Genomic DNA, 24,590 nt, shown 5'->3' on the forward strand with positions numbered 1-24,590 from the left:
TGAATGCGGATGCGCTGAGCAGACTGCCACTGCAACGCACAGATCCCACTACGGAACCTGTACCTCAAGAGTACCTATATTTTTTTTTTAAAGTCTAGATGAAGCGACAGTCACAACGTGCGAGCTTAAGAACCTAACTGCCGATGACTCAATCTTAGCTCATGTAGAACACAGCGTGTTGCACGGAATAACCGAAAGGCGCAGGACGGTTTGACCCTTCCTTAGTTCCTTTTGCTGATCGTCAGTTGGAGCTATCTCTGGCACACGAAGTCGTCTACTGGGGACATCGGGTCGTCATACCTGTCGCAGCCTGGAAGCGTTTGTTACAATTACTGCTTGAGACCCACCAAGGCTCTTGGCAATGAAAACAGTGGTGCGATCATTGTTTTGGTGGCCTGGAATAGGCCGTGACATAGAGTTAACGGCAGTGCAATCTAACAGTTTCATTCAAAATTTGCCTATGCCTCCAGCCGCTGGAGGCATAGAAATAGTGAGCTATAGAAAATATATTACAGTAGGTGGGCTGCAAAGATTGTTGCTGTCACCATTGTTATTCAATTTATTTATGAATGGATTCTCTCAGGAATTTGTAAAGCTAATGTTTATCAGTAGGCGGATGATACGGTGCTATTAAGGTGTCACATACGTTATGAAGAAGCGATTAATGCTCTTCAGAATGCAATTGAACCCCACGCTATAGGTTGAAAAAAATTGCTTAATTGTAAACACAAAGAAAACTAAACTGATCTGTTCCTGAAGTCCTCTAAAAATAATAAAGATGGATAGTCAGTCAAGAACTTTATTAAATGGTCCTGAGGAGTTTAAGCCACCAGGCTGTCCACAAGGGACATTCTAGCAGCCGCTACTGTAGGCGACACCCGAGTCGGAGCGGGAACGTGGTGGCGTTCCGCCAGTTCTTGGGCCCTTTGGACTGCCTTTTGTTGCTTTCTGAGACTGGGGTTCCCGAGTGCCTCCTTTCAGTCAGACTCACTGTTGAGAGGTTCTCGAGGTAACACAGGACGTTGCCAGAGCATGTGTTCAAGTGAACAGTACACTTCTGAGCAGTCTGGGCATTGTGAATCTATGCCCGAGTTGTAACAGCTGAGTCGGCCCCGTGATGGGTACGATCTCATTTGTAGCATGGGAAAAGCTACCTCTTCCGCGCGTTCGAGTTTTGCATTTGGTAAAGGGTATTGGCTTCTATCGTTTTGGTGGTAGGAGATAATTTCGTGAAAGGTGAGTAAAGGATCATTAAACTGTATGTCTGGGCCCAGCTCTTTGGTGGCTGATTGATCGTCGCGGCGAGTCAGTTCTCGCGCTCGATCATGAGCCATTTCGTTAAGGTTTGGTTGCTGTGGGTGGACCTCTTTGCCCATGTGGCCAGGAAGCCAAGACAGGTAGTGCAAGCCCATGCATTAGCGTGTTTGTAGAATGTGGGCTGGTTTCGAGCGATGTTTCCACTTTCGTAAGCCCGAATGGCGGCTCAAGAGTCTGTGAAGACTCGTGTGTGTGAGGGGTCGACCATCGCTAAAGCTATAGCAACCTGCTCAGCTATGGCGCTCGTTGCTAGCCTAACCGAGGCAGCTAGCGTAGGGCTCCGTCGCTATCTACTACCACTAGTGCGAAGGTGAAGGAGTTATTGTATTGCGCCCCATCGACGAAAACGGTAGAGTTGCGATTCGCAACGGTGTAGTTGAGGACCGCGCGAGTGCGGGCCAGGCGCCTTTGTTGTGTTGTGGGGGAATATTTCGCGGAAATGGGTTCACCATGTAGGTAGCTCAGACAGCTCTGGGGAGGGTTACTGTGCGTTCAAGGTAGGAATGTGGGGACATGCCAGCCTTGCTTAGAAGTTGGTGGCCTGCCTTGGAGGAGGAAAGGCAGATCACTTGGGCTGTTGTCTGGGCCTCGATCACTTCATCGATGTTGTTGTGCATGCCTAAAATGTAAGCGTAGGACGTCAGTATTGGGCTGATGGCTATTTAACAGAATCGTCCGCAGTTTCCTTCTGAAGAAATAAAGTTTACCATCAATCACACTTTTAGGCACACGGCGGGCCCAACGCGTCTTGGTGGCTTTCAGCTGCCGTCACCAGTAGCGAACACAAAACTCGTAGGCTCCGAAGGGCCTACCGGCGGCCCTGTTGCCGTTGTTTAGCGCATGATCTATCACTTGCAACTTGAAGCAGCCGTGTGGCTTCAGTATCGCCCCATAACGTGCCAAGATTACCGACACAACATACAAAACACGCCGCAACGCGCACTGGCCACTACGGCTTGGCTTGGATTGGATTGAATCTCCGTGTAATAGTACGCTTTATGCTTAAAAGATGGCGCCAGACGGCGCGTGCTATCATCATCGCTGGCTGGAACAAGCAGACGACATTATTGCAGCAGTTTTCGGGGGTGCGATAATTACTCGAGGAAAAAAAAAAATCGTATTTTTCTTGGGAGATGTGGGGGGTGCGAGAATCATGCAAGTGCGAGGATTACACGAGTAAGTACGGTATACGCAGAAGGTTAGCCTCTCTAAGGCCTCGTCAGCGGCCCGAGACTCACTGAATCAGTCGGAGCATGTTTTTCGTTTTTGCTGTGATGTGTGTTATTGTTCATGCATGACAGCCAGTGGCCTCGATTAGGAGGTCGAGAATGTGTATGGAGCCCACGCGCGGTATTCGTTGTCCATTTTTTGTTGATTTTTCTTCACACCGAGCATAGAAATTCATGCAAATGTACTGGAGTAGAAAATGTTGAGACATTCAGATACTTATGCATACTTCTTCACAGTCTTGGCAATAGCACATGGCATTTATGTGTTCTGAACTGAGAAGTGTGGTATGTCTGCTTTTCAACATAAAGAGCTTGGTGCCTCTGCCAGTGAAAAAAAATGATAGTTCATTCTCTAGCATATAGTGCTGTGAGATATATTATAGTTTTCGGATTTTGCTCAGAGTGCTGGAAAACACACGTAGACAGTTTGCTCCAAAATATTCTAAAAAGTGTTGCATACGGTAGTAAGGTAGATGCCAATACTATTATTTATGATTTAGGTTTTTGTGGGTTCCAGGATTTGTATACAAAAACAGTTGTTCTAAGATACATCCATATGTTACTTGTCGACCGTTGAGAGAAAAAAAAGGTTTTGCTGTACGGCGATTTTATTCCACATGTGTAGAAGCGTGTACAAATGTATATATTCCCAAAATTTGCAATAAACTACCTGAAGAGCTTCTTTTTTCAGCTAGTTCAAAAAGCAATTACTCTCTGAGCTATAACATGGCCATGGTCTACTTGTACGTCATATGTGCTCTTAGTCCCTCCTTAGTTCTCCTCTTTTATTTATCGCCTGTAAGAAAAGCAATGGTATTAATCTTGTAGTTTGTTAGCACAAAGAAACAAAGATAGTTTCTGTGGCCTTGTAGCCACGTCGCTGTAAACCGGCTCTGCCGGGCCTAGTTGCACAAGTATTCATAGACAGGCCCGTTTCTTTCTATTTGTTGTGGATGTGTACGATAAAGTATTATTATTATTATTATTATTATTATTATTATTATTATTATTCCCATCATAGACTGAAGAACTGCTTCAAGGCTAAGACAAGTGGTGTCAGTGTGTGATAGTGTGCAAGTGTAGGTGGAATTTTACAGGGATGGCTTTAATGTCCTGCTTAAAGGGACACTAAAGGCAACTATTACGTTGACTTTGATTGTTGAAATAGTGGTATGGTACTTTTGTGCCAAGGAAAAGCACATTTTGAAATAAAATTATGTTTTAGTGGCCCGCATTGGGTTAGCGCGCTTCAAGTTACCCGCCTCAAGAAGCAGACTGTGTAACGCCACTGTTGCCGTGCACTATGTTGCCCGGCTGCAACAACGGCCCTTGATCAATTTCCTGTCATTGGCTTCGAGATGGCAGACGTGTTTTGGTTCAATGAGGCCCCACTAGATGGCACGGCCTGTCCAGTTTAACCATGCGAAAATCGAATTTTTTAACCACTTGTGTCATTCCGCATAGTAACGTCCGGTGGCTCTTTTTTCCATGAATCAAACTGAAATGAGCAAGCAGCATTTTATTGCGTTCTTGTTTAGTGCAGCTAGATAGATAGCTAGGTTCTTTGTTTAGTAGAGCGAGATCAATTACTAGTGATTAATTGTACGCAGTTCGACTGACGTCATCGGGATCATTTTGAGAATGTCCTACTGCGGCGCATGTTTTCTTGTGCATTTACCTTAGTTTATTGATAAGTAGGGCACTGCTGTTTATAACATTGTCACTTTAGATGTCATACATTGAGCTTTCACTGTGATGTAAATGATTATATGACTTTAGTGTGCCTTTATGAGGAGAGGCTACATGACACTTCAATTCTTTTTTTTTAGTTTCTTGATCGATTTTGACAAAACCTGGTGAGTTTATGTATATTTGTGTGCCAATTTTAAATATGCAATTGTTTTGTCTGTAAAAAGCGGAGTTTTTAAAATATAAAATATTCCTTGCACCTTTTGGGGAACAAGTTTTTTGCTAAACTGAGACAGCCACAAAGTAAATTGGCATATCAAAATAATCATAGCGGATTGCAGGGAAACAAAAATGGATGTTCTAAACCCAATGTTATGGTATGTTGAACTTTTGCCAGCGAAATCCCAGCTTGAAAATTGACTCACTCACAAATGTTTAATGTACCATGACTTTTCTTGTGATGTGTTTAGAAAATTCATTTTTGTATCACTGGATTCAATGCCGATGCCAGATTATTGTGATATGCCAATTTACTTTGTGGCTGTCTCAGTTTGGAAAAAAAACTTGCTCCCCAAGAAATGCATAAAATATTTTATATATTTAAAAACTACACTTTTTACAGGCAAAATAATTGCTTTATTAAAATTGGCACACATGCACACACAAAAACCTTTTTTTAACAAGCAGTGTCTTACAGGAAGGAAAATTTGATGCCTGTGGTGGCGAGAAGTTTGACAGCCTGAGTGAACTGGTGGACTTCTATCGTAAGAACCCAATGGTAGAGACTACGGGTACGGTGGTGCACCTCAAGCAGCCTTTCAATGCCACCCGCATCAAGGCGTCCACCATTGAAAACCGCGTCAAGCAGCTCTCCAAGGAGAATGGTCAGAACAGCGGGAAGGCAGGCTTCTGGGAGGAGTTTGAGGTGGGTCATTTCGTTCCATGTTTATTGTTTCTCAGTGCAGCCGCATAGCGCTGTGGCAACAACAATAATGCTGTGATGTGTGGCTACACCGCGCTGTGAACACGCCAAGTCTGGTCACGAGCGTTATTTGAGCAAAAGTTTTCAACTGTGCAGAGTGGGGTTAGAATAAGTGATCGCAGGTGTCTTTTTGATACCTTTCGGCAACAATGCATTCAGAGTTTGCTGGTTGGACGGTGAATAATATGCTTGTGCAAGTAGAGAAATTCAGGTTCGAAGCGAATTCAAAGTGAATAGTGATTTTGGTCCAATAATTTTGAATTGAATTCGTACAGTATATATCACATATTGTAAAAAATGCACGTATTTGTCATGACCCAATTAACCTGCAATATATTTTTAAGAATTTGAAACAAGGCCTATGCTAATGCAATTCCTTTTGGTTCACAGAAAGTGCAAAAAACTTTGCATAGCAGCAGGATTAAACTTAGAACGCAAGTGGTAACCTGTAAAATATGTTGCATTTAAAGATATTTACAATACTTTGAGCATATAAGCTGCTATAATAAGCTTTTATACTTAAAGAAATGAATCAATGTAAGTAGGCACGTTTAAGTATTCTAATTTTTTGAATTTTCATGTGAATAATGCTTTATTAAAATTCATTTTGAATTGAATATAATTTATTGAAAATTTGGAATTATTTGAAATGAACAAATAAATGCACATTAGTCAGAATGTGGCATCCTGTGAAAGTGGTTTCATGGCAGTGGAGTGGTGCTAAGCCATGAAAACACATATTGAGAGGAAATTCGCATTGCCGCGAAGTCCCATGCCTACGTTTAATGAGGATATAACCCTCACATCTATGTATTTTTCAGTTTACAAGCTTGTTATACCAATTTATATTCTCTAAGTATAGCCATTTTTAAAAAGTACTAGCATATTTTACAGGCTGTCGCTTACAGGGGTGGAACAGTTGCACCATTCATGCCATAGTGCGCCAAACTTTTTTACATGTGCCAAACCACCACTGTTGTGCCAAACTCAGTGCTGTACTTAGCCACAAGATTCAACAGCCATCAAGTCCCCAAAACAATGCTGAAACATCTGCTTTTCGATTTCATTGAAATGGTTATAGTTTTGGTTTCATCAAGGCCAGAATCGCTTGAGCGGCAGCTTTGCGATTTTGATTGTAAGGGCACGGTCACGTTCACTGGCGCGCGGAATCTCGGCAGGCGTCAGCTGTAATGGTCTGTAAACCCTTCTACATATTGCGCTCACCATGCCAAGATACTGCGGAAAGAGCATCTCTTTCTGGTGCAGCCGTACTCTCTAGTGTTTTATAAAGTTACGCTATATCAGATACAAAAGAGTTAGCTGCCGTCTTGCTTCTGAAAACATTACAATTTGTGGCCATTGCTTTCACTGCTTTGTCCTTGCAGGAATATTGTGATTTGTTTATAACTACATGATGTGTTCAGAAAAAAAAAAAAAAAGGGTTGAGCGTAATGGTGCTCGAAAGAAAGGGGGAGGTGGGTTGTTTGCAGAACTAACGGCCTAGCAAAGACAGGTTCACAGGATTGCTTATCGCACGCACGCACATCTTCTCATTCATTTCGCCGCTGTGCTCCACTACACGGCACTTATCCACTCAACAGTTAACGCTCGCACGTCCAGGTCAACAAGTTAGCTTCTGCACAAGAATGAAGCAAGGAATGCAATAGCAACAAATTGTAATGTTATCGAAGTGAGACTCAGCTAACTCTACAACAATAATAATAGCTATTTCTTCAAATAAAGCAGTATATGTGGCTAGGCCAGCCACACTCAAAGCCAGTTGGTGGCTTGAGTGCCTGGCAGACAGCCAAACAAAGCGAACGCATTACATGGTCGTAGTTCATGATACAGTTGAACACGTAAGTTGAAGGGGATCGCTATTTAGTTCGATACATGAAAAATTCGATATAAAAAATTGGCCCGAATCTACATGTTACACTGTAAATGTCGTCGAAAGACGATTGTCTTGCGTCTGAAGAGAGTGAACAAAACGTTTATTTGATGTTCTGCGCAAGAAAATCGGTGATTGGTATTCTGCAGGCGCTGTGTTAGAGTGCCTCGAGCGTGTGGCGGAGGTGAACGAGCGCATCTAGGCACGTTAGACACAAGTGCCATCTGGCAGTTATCTTCGAAAACGAAGGCGTGCAGCCCGCAGAGAAAGATGCGCGCCAGTCTTGGAGGTGATAAGGTGTAGAACGCAAAGCGACCGGCAGGTGCCACCACCGTGACATCCTAGCAAAGCGTTAAAAACACCTTTTTGAGCATGGCGTTGCACTGTCAGCGCAGCGCGATTAAACGCTACATTCCTTGGAGTTACTTGTATGTGCCTCTTCTAGTATGAAGGCAGACATAGAAAACATTGAAGCGTTGTTGTGGCTCCTCAGATATGTGCAATAATTGCTTTTTAATTGACAATCGCACAACTATGAACGCTAAACCTTGAGCAATATTGGTGGGCGCTGCAAGTGGGGTTGGCCGTTTGGTACCGTTTGAGGTATTGTTAGGGCGGACAAAGAGACAAATCTAGACAGACAGACAGACAGACAGACAGACAAAAATGTTTTCGTTGAAGCTGCCCAAGCAAGTCTATCGTCTTTAAAAATAGAGGCCCCGAGAGCTCACCTGCAGCGGATCATCACCTACAATAGGCGCATTCAAAAGTGACAACTAATTCCGCACACACACCGCAACAAAATGATTTATTTGCATGAAAACATTGCTAATCTCAGCCTGTTTCTTAGTTTTTGAAATGTTGAAGATGCTAGTCTCGATCTTATCATCAAGGCTGTCCAGGTGCGACAGCCCGGCTCCCCCCGATACAACGGCAAATGATGGCGGCGGTGATAGTGGTTAGAAGAAAAAGAAGGCGCATAATTTCTGCAGCCTGGTTGGGAGCACCATGCTGCCGCTACTTTAGCGGCGGAGTACACGCGTGTAGCCAGCGCCTCGTCCGACCGACCCTCCTTGTCAAATGAGCTGTTAGCGTGGACATCGCAGTCCGCAGACACTTCACGTGGAACTGCTGCCGGGAAGCAGGTCGACAACTTGCGAAAAGTGTCGTCTATGCGCTCGTCGTCGTCGTCTTCACCGGTTTCCGCAATTTCCACCATCCTGAAGCCCGCCTTGCGGAAGCAGTTGACCACTGTGTCCGTCTTCATGTCTCGCCAGGCATTCAAGATCTGCGCGGGAGAAAACTTCGCGGCGATTTCCGGCCACTCCTTCATCATCCACTGCTGGATGTGCTGGCTGCTGACAGCTTTGCTTTCACCAGAATTGGTTTTGCCAATGATGTTGTAGCGCTGCTTAAATCGGTTAAGCCACCCGCTGTTGTCGGCGAAATTGTTTCACCGAGTGCAGCGGCAAACTATTTGGCCTTGTTGATCAGCATCGGGCCATCCACCGGAATCTTCTTCGCACGCACTTCTAAATGACCAGGCATATAGTGCCTTTTCTACATTCCCATGGGCAGAAGCGCGCACATGACAGGCTACCGATGTTCGCTGCTCTGCCGCCTTTGCCTTGATGTCTGCTTTGTTTTTCAACAAGGTACTCAGAGTGCTCCGTGATATCCCGAAGTCATCCGCGACGGTCAAACATTTCTCGCCTGGCTCAACACGCTGAATAGCCTTCAACTTTGGCTCCGTGGTATCCCGAAGTCGTCCGCGACGGTCGAATGTTTCTCGCCTGCCTCAACAGGCTGAATAGCCTTCAACTTAGTCTTAAAGTCAAGGGTCTTGCGCTTATTGACACCGGCCATAGCTACACGAGAAGTCGACAATTCCAGGAGTCTGCAGCGGCTTTGCACATTATGCATGCAAAAGAGAAATGCTGCACATGCGGTGGTACGTGGGTGACGAGACAGTGGAATCAAAAAAGCGCTTGTGAGGCGATGGCCACCTGCGAAAGAAACAGCAAAAGACGGGAGGTGTGGCTGGCTGATCAAAACTTGCAAGACAGCTACAAAAACTAATATGCAAAAGGAGGATAATGTCGGCTCCTTCGTTCCTGTTCTTTGAGCTGACTGATACGCAAAGAAAGCATGAGAAAGAGAAAGAGAAGAAAAAAGGCCGTTCACAAGTTAGAGATGCGCGGAGGTTGCCGGGCGCTGCGAGTGCCAAAGCGCGCCTTCCAACTTTCGCGCGGAGCCGTGCTGCTACAAAGATCACAGGGGAGGAGTGTCTAAGTGCACCTACCTTCCAGCTTGTGCGGCGTTCGATATGTCTGAAGGGGGGTAAAAATACCGTTCAATATAAACGTGCGAATTTTTATACTTTTACAAAGGAATTTCAAGGGGATAACGTATGAGTTTGTTATACCCGGAAATTCGAGATATGTGGGTTCGATATAACCATGTTCGACTGTTTGACAAAAACAATGTGTGCTTTGTTTTTTGTGACAGGGCATTCAAGCTTTAGTTATCATTGTTATACAATAGTTACTAGTTAATAGTTATTAATAGTTAATAGTTATTATACAAAGTAAGGGAAAAACAAATGCAGTACCACCCTGTGTAATTTTGCAGTAGAATGCTTGCAAATGAGTGCATCAGAAATATCACCAGACATGCATTATATTTATAGACAAATATGCCATAGGAGTTTTTAAAATGTGTTTTGTTCTTATGTGAAAAATACTGCGGGGTAGTACGTTTCCATACGTTGGAGCAAAATTGTTCTAGTTGCATACCGTGCCAGACCGGAAATGTTTTATTAAGACAACCGTTTGCATTAAGAGATCATTGAAGATTATTGAAAATCGCAGCATTTTGAGTATGTCTCTCTCAGAATTCATGTTCAGCTCATAAGATATAAGTTTCAAGGGGGTATGTTGCGATCGAAAAAAACTTTTTGTTTGTTGCCCTAGAGTAATGAAATTTGGCAGGCATGCTGAAGAGTGTCTCGAATAGCTATATATAAAGTTTTATTGTAATATCTGAAGTAGTTTTCAAGTTACTCTATGTTACATAATCTTATGACATAGTCTGCTGGTAAAAAATCTAGCAGTGTAACAGAAAATGCCTGGAAGGTCCCAATGGTTTTGATCTTTACTCAAAGGAACACTACACAGGATGGCATTATCGAAAATTGTCTGTTCTTTTTAGTTTTTTCTTACAAATAACATCCCCATCAGCATCAAAACTTCTCATGCACTAATAATCACATAGAAAAAGAAAATATATTGTAAGCAAGGTAATCAATAATGCCAGCCTGTCAACAAGGCTTCAAGAAGTGAAAAAAAAAAACAAAACAAAACAGTATCAAAATTAGTCCAGTCACTGCCACGCTATGCTTTTTACAAGCAACACTTAGTGCCCAAAACACACTTCAGAGTAAACGGCTTACGATGTTTTTATAGCACTTCACCTTCATCAAAATGCACCAGAACAGCAGTCTTTGGTGTCCATGCCTGCAGGTGGCCTTTTGGTCCTCTGCTTCTTCATCTGGTGCATGTGTGATGATTTTTTAGCATGCTGGCTGTCCTTTTCTGCAGCCCTCTATAGAGAAACAGCTCCAGGTTTTACATCTAGTGCAATGCAAATCTCAGTGTAAGCTCGCAAGCTGTCTGCATTATACTTTGCTACTGCTTCATGTACTGCTGCTTTCATAGTCAAGAGGGAGGCATGCTGCTGCTTGGATTTAAGTGACCAAATCATCGAATGAAGGCTCTCAGCAGCATTTTGAGTCTTGTTGCCGCTACATCGAGCCAGCAGTTGAGGGTCGGAAAGGCTGCAGTGTTTCTATAACCTTGCTGGGAAGGTTGTACTTATGTGGACGTGGTGACTTTTTTTTTGCTTCTGCTGGACGGTGCCTTTGCTAGCTGAAAGCACCAGGAAAACACTGCTGATGATGGGGCGCAGCATCACTGGATGAATTGTGGTGGAGTGTTGCCATCACCACCCTTTGTATATCTTGCACATCTGTGCTGCTTTGCAGAGCTAGGCCATAATAGCTTGTAAGCCTCTCTGTAACATCTTGCATAAGGCCACCTCTTCCTCCAAGTGCCTCTCTCTTTTTATCATAGCGTAGGTCTTAGCATAAGGCTGTGTAGGTGCGGCTGTCTCTATGACAAATTACGTTTGTGTACCTGAGGTCGTTCTTGCTGATAGAGCGCCCGAAAAGCTGCGGTGCAGCTTCAACTTCCATGTGCCCTGTGCCTACATCGGTGTTTTTTTGGCACTTGTGTGCCTTCCTCCATTCGTCGTATGTATAGGGTGGCTTTTTGGTGTTCCTAGCATACATCCAAGGCAGAAATTAGACAACACTGTGCAGTCCATCACCAGACCTGTGTAAAATTCAATTACACACCCTATACCATTGTGTGAGCTGTTTCCATGAGTTAGCCATGTACCAAAGTGCACCGCTGTAATTATTTTTGCGAAGTTCGGTTCCATTTCTTAATATGTATTCTTGACAGCCTGTAAAGCATATGTCAAAAGAGTTTGTGCAGCCACTTCGGCAGATGGCTTTGCCACACTCTTAAGGTGGTGCTGATAAGTCTTCTGGTGCAGGTCTCTCTGCGACACGTTCATCACTGCCTAGAAGTCATTTATTGCAGTAGTTCCTTTTCCAATGCTCTTGATTGCCTGCGCTGATCTAACATTCATGTCAAAGACTCTCGCACCTTTTTTTCTCTTTGACAAGCAGTGAGAGCTAGCTGTGCTGCAAGAACGACATATTAGCACCATTTTCGCAAGTCCAAGCCTTGTGTCTTGGTCCATAGCGAGGTCTTGCTCATGGCAGATTGGGCAGAGTGTTTTCCAAATCATCGTGTTCAGAGCGGCCATCTGAAAAAAACACGTATTCTTTTTCTGGCACAGACATTGTTTCACGTTCCTGAGACGCGATCGGTGCAAATTTCCACTCACTTGCCAACATCGGGCAGAGCGATTCGTGAATTGTTTTCGACTACGCCTCTGCTGTTTCGGCGGACAAAAAGCTTAGTTGAATATTTCCTTGGATCGTACATTGCTCGCCGAGCAAAGTTTCGTTACCACTCCATTCATGAACGGCGTCTGCTGACGCGCCTGTCATTTTCACATCGATCATTTCACCGTCATGCTGAACAGTCACACATTGAAGCGTAATAATATCAATAAGCATCCCTTCTGTTGATGACTTGTACACGCACTTGCGTTGCGCCACCTCTGCATTGTATGCAGGGTCGTGATAGTTTGTTGACGGCCGAAGATCCAGGGTGACTTCGTTATCGCCGATTGACTGCCGACTTGTGGGGGGTTTCCGCGAATAAGTGGTCGGCGCGTTCGTTTTCCGAAAACGAGTGCAGTCACGCGTTTTCTGTGAAACGTGTGATTCATCGCCACAAACCACGTCTAAACCTTTCAAAAAGTTCAAAGAGTTGCATCGATCGTGCGTCCAGTAACTTGCAACTGTTCGAGCAGAAGGCACGGGAGAACTCGACGATCGGGGGCCTGCGCAGAACTATCGTCTGAGCCATACCTGCGAACTCTTGCGATTTTACCGTGGAATCTATGAATTTAGACCGCGCTTACGATTTTACGAATCTTGCCTGAAATGTAACGAAAACTATTTCATTGCTGATTAAAAAATAAAATAATAATAAAATAGTGTGGCCTCCGCAATTGGCTATGGCGCATTGCTGTAGGGAATCGCGGAGGCCACAGAAACGGCGTTGTGCTATATTCCGCCACCAGGAGAGAACAATATGTATTGATGTTATCATCTCTCGTAAAGACAGTTTGCACGACAGTGCCGAGGCTTATCACAAAAGACGAAGAAGCACACAGAGAACATTTGCAACGAATGAGTCGGAGCAGACAACGAGTCACGCGGGCGGTGGGCGGCGGTTGCACCATGCACGGGAAGTGGGCACATGAGTGCGTGCACCTGCCAATAGCAACCACTCGTTTCCCCTCACCCCGAAGGAGTGCGCGCTCCGTCCAATTGTAGCTCCGCGTTTGAAAAGCGGGATACTCGATTACCTCGTGAGCTGCCCAAGCCAGTTGCGCCTTAACCACGCTGCTGTTGTTGCCACTGATGGCAGGGAAAAAAAAAAAAGAGCGAGAAATCGGGAACAAAGCTAAACCGAGATGGCGGCGCTACGTTGAGCTGGAAAAACGGCGTGCGCGAAGTTCGAGTATTTTTGACAATCGTGCGCTCTTCAGGTGCTGCCTCGGCTAGTCAAATAGTTTGAGATACTTTTAGCACGAATTCGGCGCTGATATTTACAGAGGACGTAGTTTATAGATTATACTGACCAAATATACTGTTTTTTTTTCAAATGGACATTTATGACTTTTTTTTTTTTGAGTTTTCAAAGGCCGCGTCCCTCCTTAAAGGGGCCCGGCAACACTTTTTGACCATGGTTAGAAAACGCTGCCAATCGGTAGTATAGGCTCTCGAGAACATGCGATCCACATGTTATAGCGCAGCACGCGGTCTCGAATTGACAATTAATTATCAAAGTCAGCTAAAAATTGCTTTCTCCTCTCTCGACAAATGACGGAAAACGCTCAAAAATTATTATTCATTGGCTGATTTGAACATGGCGCGTTGTTTGTTACAGAGAGCCGCAAAAAACCGTCACTTGTCCACGCGTGCGGGATCGCACTTAAAAAGGCGCGTATTCAAAGAAAAAAAGGGGGGGGGGGGGGCTCAAGGTCAGGAGGCGCGCGTGACAGTTTTTGTTGGCCCCTGCCATCCTTCTCTGCTTATTATCCAGCGCTTTCGTCGGGACGAGAGAAGAGAAAATGCGCTTGCAGCGTGTGACAAATCTTTGAAACTCCTCTCGTACTGGACGGACTCTTAAAATTTTTGCGGCGTTGAATTTTGTGAGGCAATACACTTTTCCAGTGAGCCCCGCCGCGGTGGTCTAGTGGTTAAGGTACTCGGCTGCTGACCCGCACGTCACGGGATCGAATCCCGGCTGCGGCGACTGCATTTCTGATGGAGGCGGAAATGTTGTAGGCCCGTGTGCTCAGATTTGGGTGCACGTTAAAGAACCCCAGGTGGTCAAAATTACCGGAGCCCTCCACTACGACGTCTTTTATAATCATATGGTGGTTTTGGGACGTTAAACCCCAAAAATCAATCAATCAAACTTTTCCAGTGAATTAATTCCATGGTTACTCAGAAAAGTGTTTCAGGGCCTCTTTAAAGTTTTGATTCTGAAATGGCTAGCGGACTCTTAGGCCTCGTGTTCCGACCCCAACTCTAACAGTCCTCAATAGTCGACTTCTTCAATAGTCAATAGTCGACTTCTTCAAAGCTGTAGTACTCCCTGATTCGGTATCTAGAGTTTAAATTTGTTATCATAGTTTTTGGGCCGGCCAAGAAGTGCGCTTTTTTTGGCAGCCTTCAGAAACTGTGTTAACTTTTTCGTTACCGGGCGAAAATGGTTGTTTTTCATATGTCTAGGGAAGATCATTTTTGCCAGTTTGAAAAGTACTCCAGGTCGCATTGCATTATACCAAACTTTGCACACTGAAATGTTCTTCCCCAAAAATATATGCTGTAAAGCAACAAAAATATTTTACAATTAATAAAAATGTAAAAAGTGTGGAATTTTCGGTTGTCAGCTGGTAAACAGTGGAATTAAAAGCCCTCTACATGCAAGAAAATTCAACACAAAAAAATTCAGAATAACCATTTTGTAGATAAATGACTCAGGAACAGTATAAAAATTAATGAATGTTGTACAAAATGTTTCTCTTCGCTTACACAAAGAAAATCGGAACCGAGGTGCTGCTTCATTGCTCATGCCATGCGGTGAAGCATTGCATGGTTTTTCATGAGACACACGTGTACTCGTACACTTTCTCAGTAAATTATTGTTCTCTTGCGATAAAAATCTCCAGGTGTTTCAATAATACAAATGTATAACCGTGGTGTGAATGCTTCAATAAATGGCAGGTCCAATGAACTTCGCTAATTCATCTAGCGTCACCTTTTTTCATGAGCCACCTCACTCAGTATAGGTTGGAGTTCCAATACATGCATCCAAGCATACTTATTTGCACGTGCACGTAACCAGACCGTGCACGTAACCAGAGTAGCTATAAGATTGTGCACAAGGCTCAGCAGCTACGCACTTGCGGTGGAGGAGACAACTTGAGACATTAAACTAAACAACCCCATGAAAAGATGTGGATGTCTCAGCCTGACACAAAACATCGTCTCCATGAAATTCGAAGCTGAGGTGCTGTGAACTCTAAACTCGTCCTCACTCAATTCACGTGGGATTGCTAGATAGTTTCAAGCAGTGCATGTTTTTTGCAGCGCTGGTGCGCACCCATGCGTGCGTGACGACAATGTCATAGGAGCGACTAGTCATACTATATGCGACCTTGCGTTTGATATAACAATGCAAGCAAAACCAAAGCAGCCGGAAACTGTCAGAGAAGGCCACCTTGACACTTTAAATGTGCGGAAGACCTTCGTAAGGACTTTTTGTAGAACAAATTTTTCCTGAATTCCAGGAACAGCTAGCTCTTTATTGTATATTAGGCAAAAATTTCTGCCAGTTATTACTGCTCAACGTTGTCAAATCGCAAAGCTGACACTTTGAGTCGATATTTGGCTTGCAAAGGTTCTTTTCATTACAGACCTTCAATGTTGCTGTAGCATAATCACGAGGGGTACGCAATTCTGCCAAGTTCGCCAGCCTAGTGAACTTTTTCAACAATACACGCAATTCATTTGCGCTAAGGTCTGTCAAAAATCACTATATTGCCAAAATAGGCAAATTCAAATTGATTCTTAAAGTTGAGTGGCTGGGCTAACTATTAGAAAGTGTTGAGTGCACGATGAACAAATTTAACATGCCAAGATCAATGATCCAAAAGCCTCGATCACCGGTGATCGATTTAAATAGGCGTGGTAACAAAAGAGTTAAGGTGAATGGGTTGCATAATCATGACTGCAGTGAAAGTGGGGTGCGGGCATTGCCACGGTTACTCAGTTATTTCTAACTTATGTTATTTTGTAATTATTTTTTCGATTATCGGATGCATTATTCAACTGCAACGAGATTCTAAATCTGGAGGCACGATACGCACGCCGTCTCTATTTTCTTGTAACGGCTGCTTTGCCCTGTATTTGATAAAACTGAAACGATCACAAGCTTTTGTTATGAGGCGCTAGCCTTCAGAGACACTGCTGGCGCATGGACGCCCTTTCTCAGTGCTTCCATGGTGAAGTCGGTGAAATGGCTCCTAGCACAGTCAGCCTTCCCATGGTGAAGTAGATAATGTGACTGCATTCAAAAAATACCCGTGTAGTTTAGGGGTTATGGATGGTACTGTACTTGAGGCGGCTATGCATATTTAGCAATTTTTATTATAAGACCGGCCACACATATGTTGAGTGGCGACTGTTTTGGCGAATTTTGGTGACTTTGCACTCGCCGTTTGGGGAATTTCACTAAAAACTCAGTGGCAACCCTGCTGGTGTGGTTATTGGCAACTGCAGAAGACTGCGTTTTTCTGTAACTGGATCCGGGAACTGCCGCATAGATATGTGATTCCCTTTGTGCACTGGATATTCCTAATGTATAGGGCTGCGAATTCGAACTTTTGGGCAATGCTGCATGACGAATTGTCATGGTAAGTGGGCTGAAGTTGCGAGTGTTCTTGTTTCGTTAGGACAACCAAAAAACTAAATGTGAGCATGCCGTTCGTCGAGATAATGTCGAAGGTACATGCAGATACGGGGCCAATTTTTTAGTAAAGGAACACACTACCTTATACTTCTTGATGTTGCGCCGCAGACATGCGTAAGATTTCTCTTAAAGACGATCTTTTTCGGGGACCTTCGACAAAAAATTTTTGGTCTGTCTGTCTGTACATTTGTGTGTCCGCCCTAACGATACCTCAAACGGCACCAAATGGCCAACCCCATCTGCAGCGTCCACCAATATTGCTCGAGGTTTAGCGTTCATAGTTGTGCGGTCGTCAATTAAAAAGCAATTATTGCGCATATCTGTGGCACCACAACAACGCTTCGATGATTTTTTATGTCTGCCTTTATACTAGAAGAGGCACACACAAGTAACTTGTGGGGTCTCGACGAGGCGAGCGCGCGCCATGCTCTTGGAGTGAAAGGACACAGTAGGCACGGTCGGTACAAACCAAACAACATACATACATTTATTTAACTAATTTATAACGACAATATCGTCCGCCGAATGATACATCAACTGTAATTAACACGCTAAGTCACCATTACTCAAAATTACCATACACTTAAGCAACATAACTCAAGAGCACACAAAAGGCAGCGTCGCCAACGCTTCACTCACCACGTGGGCCTACCGCAGGCGGCCCGTGATGCCGTCCACAACAGACCCACTGCAAGAGACAGCCGTTCGTGGCAGCCGCCACGCGCTGAAGAGGCTCGCTCAACTCTCGCCCGCCACCAAGGCCTGCCTTCCGCCAGGGGTCACCGCCGGCGCTACCACTTTACCAGCAGTGGTACTCAACGCGAACACAATGCCATCTATCACCCGGCGGTCGTCACCCGAAATGCGGCCTTGAGGCGAGACACGTTTTCCACACGGCGCAGACAACTTTACAGGGGGGTGTCAGTACAGGGGGTTGTCAGCACCCCCACATTCCCCCAACCTTAAATCAAACCACATCCCGAAAACAAAAAAATAAGCTACACAAGCTTTAACAAAAAAATGACATCAGATGTCCATAATGTCCTTGCACCACGACACCGGCGCCGGTCGACACTGCTGCACTGTCCGGCTCTACTTCACCTCAGTACCAGCCCCCGCAACAGCAACGTTGCCGTCGGCGCGACGAACCGTCGCTAGCACCGACACGTCTTCCAGTTGCGACCAGCACTCACGAGGGCGCCGGACCGCAGGCAGTTCCGCAGGTCCCAGGCATCTCCATCGCCCGAACTCACGACCACATTCCTGGCCAGCGACGCTGACAATGTGCAGAAGACAGCCGGCCATAGATGACATCCCTCCCGCTGAATACATCAACAACAACAACAAAAAAAAAAAAAAACTCGAAAGAAACGATAGAGAAGGCCCTAGGAAAGGGAGCTTCGGGCTTTTTCGGCCACGTGGCACGATGGTCAGTACGGCTAGCTGATACATCGGCGGCGGCCAAGACGCCCATCAAAATAAAACAAAAATCACTTTTCCCAACTTTTCCTAAAGATAAAAAAAAAGTGAGGAAAGCAGAGCGCAACACCTCAACGCCACGATCCACCTAGTTGTGCAACGTGCGACGGGCGGCTGCGCAGAGCCTTAGGCCTAATGTGCCGCTCAGCAACAACCAGCATCCACCCAGCACCCAGCCTAGGCGCAGAAGAGGCAGCCGCAAGGAGACATCCACTCTGTGAGGTGGCCCTATCGCTCGCCGCACACAGCAGCTTACCGAGCGATCGGTGTCCACCGCCCCGGCGTCGAGCCGCAATACAAGTCAGCAACGACGCCCAGCTCCCTGAGCCCAAAGAAATAGAAGAAGCTATTTACAGAAAATCGGACCACCCACGAGGCCTCTGTAATTACTCGCTTCGGGCCTAGCCTACAAACCACGTGCTCTAGGCTTTGCTCACCCCAGGATTTTATTTATTTATTTATTTATTACATACTGCCAGCCACCTCTTGGTGGCCAAGGCAGGAGTGATACAAACTTTCATACTTGCAGCCACATATAACACTACACTTCACGGCGCAGAAATAAAATCACCACATAACAGGTTTGCGTGGAACATGAATACTCGGGTTACAGGAGCAACACAAGAGCGGTATCGAAAATACAATCCAAATTTTGTTCCTAACACGAAGTGTAAAAACATCATTAGAAGAATTGAAATCTGCACATACGACCAGACAGCTTTTACTACAAACAGGCAGTGGCAGCTGATAAGAATGCGTCGGGCGCTGCGATGCTGGATACATCATGAGGTAGTTCATTCCAGTCGGAAATTGTTCGTGGAAAGAATGAATATCGCCGAGAATTTGTTTTTGTAAGCGGCACCACTATGGTGTTATCATGCTTGTTCCGAGTTTTTCGCGATGTATTGCGGTGCATGTAAGTGTTAAAGACGAGTCCTGAGTGGCATTTGACTATGTTATAAAGGAATTTTAAGCGATGTAGCTTTCTACGGGACTCCAATGTGGGAAGAGCGGATCTATTACGGAGTTCAGTGACTGAACAGTGCCTACTGTACGCGTGGTAAATAAACCGAAGGGATTTATTTTGGACTCGTTCCAGTAAGTACATTTCTGTTTGTGTATGAGGATCCCATACAACGTCAGCATATTCCAACAATGGGCGTACCAATGTAGTGTAAGCGACTAGTTTTGTTTTGCTGGTGCAGTGCCTCATGCGATGCTTTAAGAACCACAATCCCCGCAGTGCTGCTGATGTTATACCTTCGATATGAGTTTTCCAGCTCAAATTAGAAGTGATTGTCAGACCAAGGTATTTGTACTGGTTAACGGTTGTTATAGCAGCGTTGTTTAACATGTAAGTGAATTCCGAGGGGTTTTTTTTACGTGTTATGGTCATCTTGACGCACTTTGCTATGTTGAGGCTCATTTTCCAGGAGTTACACCATGCTGTAATAACCGATAAGTATTCATTTAGGGTGGCGTGATCTGTTCTTGATTGAATGGGCAGGTACGCAACGCAGTCATCCACGAAAAAACGACACTGCACAGTAGATTCGGAGGACATGTCATTTAGATAAACTAAAAATAAAAGTGGTCCTAGGACAGAGCCCTGCGGTACCCCAGAATGCACGGGAGCGGAAGAAGAATTTTTATCTGCTATCCGAACGTGTTGGTGTCGGTGGGATAGATAACAATCAAGCCATCGAAGAATTCTTTCATTGGTTAGGATTCGGCGAATTTTAAACATCAAATGGGAATGGGAAACTCGGTCGAAAGCTTTTTCGAAGTCTAAAAAAATCGCATCAGTTTGTCCGCCTTTGTCAAGTGTTTTTAGAAAGTCATCAGTAGTGTGAATTAACTGTGTGGTGGTTGAAAAGCTTGCCGGAAACCGTGTTGATTTGGGGAAAAAAAGTGGTTACTCTCCAGAAATGAACTTAAGTGTTTGAAAAGGAAGTGTTCCATAACCTTGCCGGCTGTACATAACAACGAAATAGGGCGGTAGTTTTTCACGTCATATTTATCACCTGATTTATGAATGGGTACCAATTTACCCTTCTTCCAGTCTACTGGAACTTCGCCTTGTAACAGGCTTTCCCTAAATATTGAGCCTAAGTATTTGGAACACCACTCGGCGTACCGATAAAGAAAAGCATTAGGTATTTCATCCGGCCCAGCCGATTTTTTTGTGTCAAGATGAAGTAGAGCTGACAAGATGCCTTCATCTGTTATAATCAAGTCTGGCAGTTCGAGATTGTTTGCGTGAAAATCAGGAGGGGTGTCACCCGTTCGCAAAAAAACAGAAGAGAAGTAGTCGTTAAATGCTGTCGCTATGCAGCTGGCATCAGTCACGTCCGCGTCCTTGGTTTTAATTTTTGACACTTTCACTTTTTTGTCGGAGAGGTGCATCCAAAATTTTCTTGGATTGGTTGTGAGAAAGTTGTGCATTTTTACGTTGAAGAAATGAAATTTGGAGCTTTTAATCTTATTGCGCAGTTCGGCGCGGAGGCTCGTCAGAGCAGCACTACGTGGTTGTGTTTTTGAGCGTGACAGGCGTTTTATCTTGCGTTTTAGATGGAGTATTTCGCGCGTAATCCAAGGACTACGGCCGTGTATTTTTTTCACTTTCTCCGGAACGAACGAACTTATACATTTGTGAACGGTTGTCTTAAAGTTCGACCATAGCTGGTTAACGTCACAGCGATTATGAAGATGTTTGTTAGAAATTTTGTCATACTCCTCCTCTAGGAGGTCCAAAATACTTTCGTCCGAAGCAGTATTAAAATTGAGGAATCTACATACTTGGGTAGCCGAGGGAATACACAACATGTTGATTTTAAGTATTAATAGTTCGTGGTCCGATATACCTGGTACAACTTCAATTGTGTTGTTAAACTTGCAAATAGACTCAGAAACAAAAATAAGGTCCAGAATCGAACTTGGCCTGCAGTGACACGCGTAGGAGTCTTTACAAGTTGCGTCATGCTACAGGAAAACGCTATATCAAGTAGCAATTCGGAGTGCTGGCAGGGTGTTGTAACGCAAAAGCTATCCCAGTTTATTTTTGGCAGATTTAAATCACCTCCTACAAGAATGTGGGTATAACGTTTGCTTTGTTCGAGCAAAAAATCTTGCAAAGCTTCGAGTACCGCTATATCGGAATTGGGCGGCCTGTAGACAGCGCCAATGAGCATGCTCAAATTTTTATGCCAAAGAACTATCCAAGTCATTTCGACGCACGTCCCGTGCGACAAAACCTTAAAATCCATGCCCTTTTTCAGCACTATCGCTACACCGCCCCCCTTTGCACCTCGGTCGTGACGAACGATTACATGAGAGCTGGGAATTACTGCCGAGTCGGGAATGTCATTTGGAAGCCATGTTTCAGTAAGGATTGTGACGTCGGGATCATAAGCAATGAGGACGCTTTCTAGATCGACCGATTTGTTGACGACACTTCGAGCATTTATGTTTATTACAGAAAATGTTGACGGGACCGCGTGAGAAAGTGGAGCCGGTAGCGTTCGTTGATGCTCCAGATTGCTGCTGTGTTGCTGTCACTGCACAGCTACCGGAACCCTTGAGTTCAGTGAGTCATCCCACCGATAAAGCTTGCCGTTAACTTTGATCTTGTCAAAGATCAAAGCAACTTTTGCTCCACTACTCCGTTCTTCTCGTGCGCTCGCCCATAGCTTTTTTCGTATTTGTTGAACTCGAGGCGAAAAATCCTCCGAAATGCTGAACTCTGTGCCTTTTAGATTACCGCAGTTCTTTAGAATCCTAGTTTTGTCTCTTCCGTCAACTAGCTTCAGAATGACTGGCCGGCACTTGTTTGCCACTGGCTTGGCTTGCCAATCCTGTGAATGCGCTCGATGGCGACATTTGGCACCTGAATTATGTCTTCCAAGATGCCCTTTGCCACTTGTTCACCAAGAGGCTGATCAGCATCGTTCTCTTCTGTCACGCCAAAAATAAGCAAGTTATTTCGTCGACTGCGGTTTTCAAGGTCGTCGATTTTTTTTGTCAGCCCGTCTACTTGTTTTTGTAGGTCATCTACCTTGGTTGTGTTGGAAGCGACAGTTTGAGAAAGGTCGTTCAGTTTTTTTTCGATACTGGTCAGCGTATCAACCGTTTTACTTAATTGTTGGTTGACTGCGCTCGAACTGTCTTTCAGCTCGCGAATATCATTGATAATCGTTTTCAGCATTGCTTCTGTTGTGGGGCCCGGATTAGGCTCAACATCACCACACGACGACAATAAGTCAACCAGGCATTCATAAACGGCACAGTACGCAAGAAGCAATGACCGTGGGCACGGCAGAAGCACAAGGCAAACATTGTCGTCTCGATAACATGAAAGATTGCGATCGTCTCTCACCTGTACGAAAAACAGGAACGGATTCCTGAGCAACATATTCGCAGAGCTTCCGCCGTGCCCACTGGTGAAGATGGCCCGGTCCAAGCGATTTATACTCTCTTCCATCGCTGACGTAATCGACGTCGTGCTGAGCTGCGCAGCTGGTTGGGGTAGCCAAGAGCGCATGCCCAGGAGTTCGTCGCTGAAGCAGCATTTTGAAGAATCCATGTTCCAGCTGCCACGGTGCCAATCTTCGTCGTTGTCCGGGAGAGCGCTGCACTCCGCCTGCCCGTGACTGGTGGATGAAGCGAAGACCACGGCCTGTACGAAAAACAGGAACGGATTCCTGAGCAACATATTCGCAGAGCTTCTGCCGTGCCCACTCGGATGCGGACCGCATGGCTCTCGTCCCAATTCAACAACGGTTTCGAAAACTAACACCAACAAAAATGAACACTTGCGAGCAAAAAAATAAATAGAAAGTCAACCTGCCGACAAATTCAGACACGTTAGAAAACCAATCTCCTCGCTTCTCAACAAAGCACACCACCGACGCTAGCAAAGAAGTCACCCCTAGGCCTACTCTACTGCGGCTCTAACAAAAGCCTGTACCAAACCGCAAAAACAGTCGTCCGATACTCCAAGAGCTCAACGTTGGGCAGCCAGTGTGGAGACCCCGTCACTAACTGCAGCGAATGATCACCGCGGGTTCACGCTTAGCGAGCCACAGGGCCGCGACTTCACCACGTACTCGCTTGTAGCGCACCGCTCCGCGCGCGTTCAACTAATAAGGCGTTTAGCACGGCGCGGCAAAACAGACAGTGTTCAAATACAAAATAGACAATGCTTTATTGCCTTTGGCGGCACCCCGAACAGCAGTACAACGTCCGCTCCCGGGACGCGGGGAGCAAAAACACCCGCACGCAAACGTTCACAATAAGGGGCAACCGCGAGCACGTCGCAGCTGGCAATGGCGAGCTTTGACACGCCGGTCGGGAAAAGGTCCCTTGCGGCTATGCTGCGCACTCTCACGATGGCCACTGGGCCTGGTCGCGAGTGTTAGGGCAAACCCGTACACGTAGGCTTACGGCAAGTGCGGCTCGGTGTGGTATGACCACTTCAAGCACTAGGCACCGTTGTGGGTTTAGCGTACGGTACCGAAGGTAGCACTCAAGTAAACACGCCTGCCGAAGTGCCACAGGCCACCCCAGGCAGGCTACAGTCCGGCGATTCCCAAAGGGGACGCGAACGAAGGAAAACACGTGCTTACCCGGCGCTGACCACGGAAAAGAAAGCACTCCCTCGGCGCGCGCGTACCGCGTGCCGCGTCCACACGTGGCGCCATCTATCGCCACACGCCGTTATCAGAGCAGAAAAAACAAAAGGGTGTGGCCGTGCGGCGGAATGCCCGCGAAATGGTCGCGGGCGCGCCTCAGATTCCCACAAACTCCAAACAATGTAGCGTTTAATCGCGCTGCGCTGACAGTGCAACGCGATGCTCAAAAAGGTGTTTTCAACGCTCCACGATGACACGGTGGTGGCACCTACCTGTCGCTTTGCATTCTACACCTTATCACTTCCGAGGCTGACGCGCATGTTTTTCTGCGGTCGCGGATGCCTTTGTTTTTGAAGATAACTGCCAGATGGCGCTCGTGTCTATTGTGCCTAGATGCGCTTGTTCGCCTCAGCTACACGCTCGAGGCACCCTAACACAGCGCCTTCAGAACACCATTCATTGATTTTCATCGCAGAACACCAAATAAACGTTTTGTTCACTGTCTCGAGACGCAAGACTATTGTCTTTCGACGACATTTACTGTGTAACTTGCACATTTTGGCCATTTTTTTTCTTTTCTTTTTTTTCTTCAAATGCACAGCTTTTCAGCGCGATTGCCATACTTGC

The 24,590-nt window shown here is 45.4% G+C and overlaps 1 protein-coding gene across 5 annotated transcripts in view; it reads left to right on the forward strand.

The window, feature by feature from the left end:
* The window catches only part of LOC119184305 (tyrosine-protein phosphatase non-receptor type 11), a 167,877-nt gene that overhangs the window by 35,208 nt on the left and 108,079 nt on the right, over nt 1-24,590 (forward strand). For all 5 annotated transcript variants that reach the window (XM_075888727.1, XM_037433922.2, XM_037433923.2 and 2 more), the window contains exon 5: nt 4,933-5,160. In XM_075888727.1, coding sequence (XP_075744842.1) covers nt 4,933-5,160 — 228 coding nt within the window. The remainder of the gene's footprint in view (nt 1-4,932; nt 5,161-24,590) is intronic.

Source organism: Rhipicephalus microplus, chromosome 3 (assembly GCF_043290135.1).
Source record: "Rhipicephalus microplus isolate Deutch F79 chromosome 3, USDA_Rmic, whole genome shotgun sequence".
Taxonomy (NCBI): domain Eukaryota; kingdom Metazoa; phylum Arthropoda; class Arachnida; order Ixodida; family Ixodidae; genus Rhipicephalus; species Rhipicephalus microplus.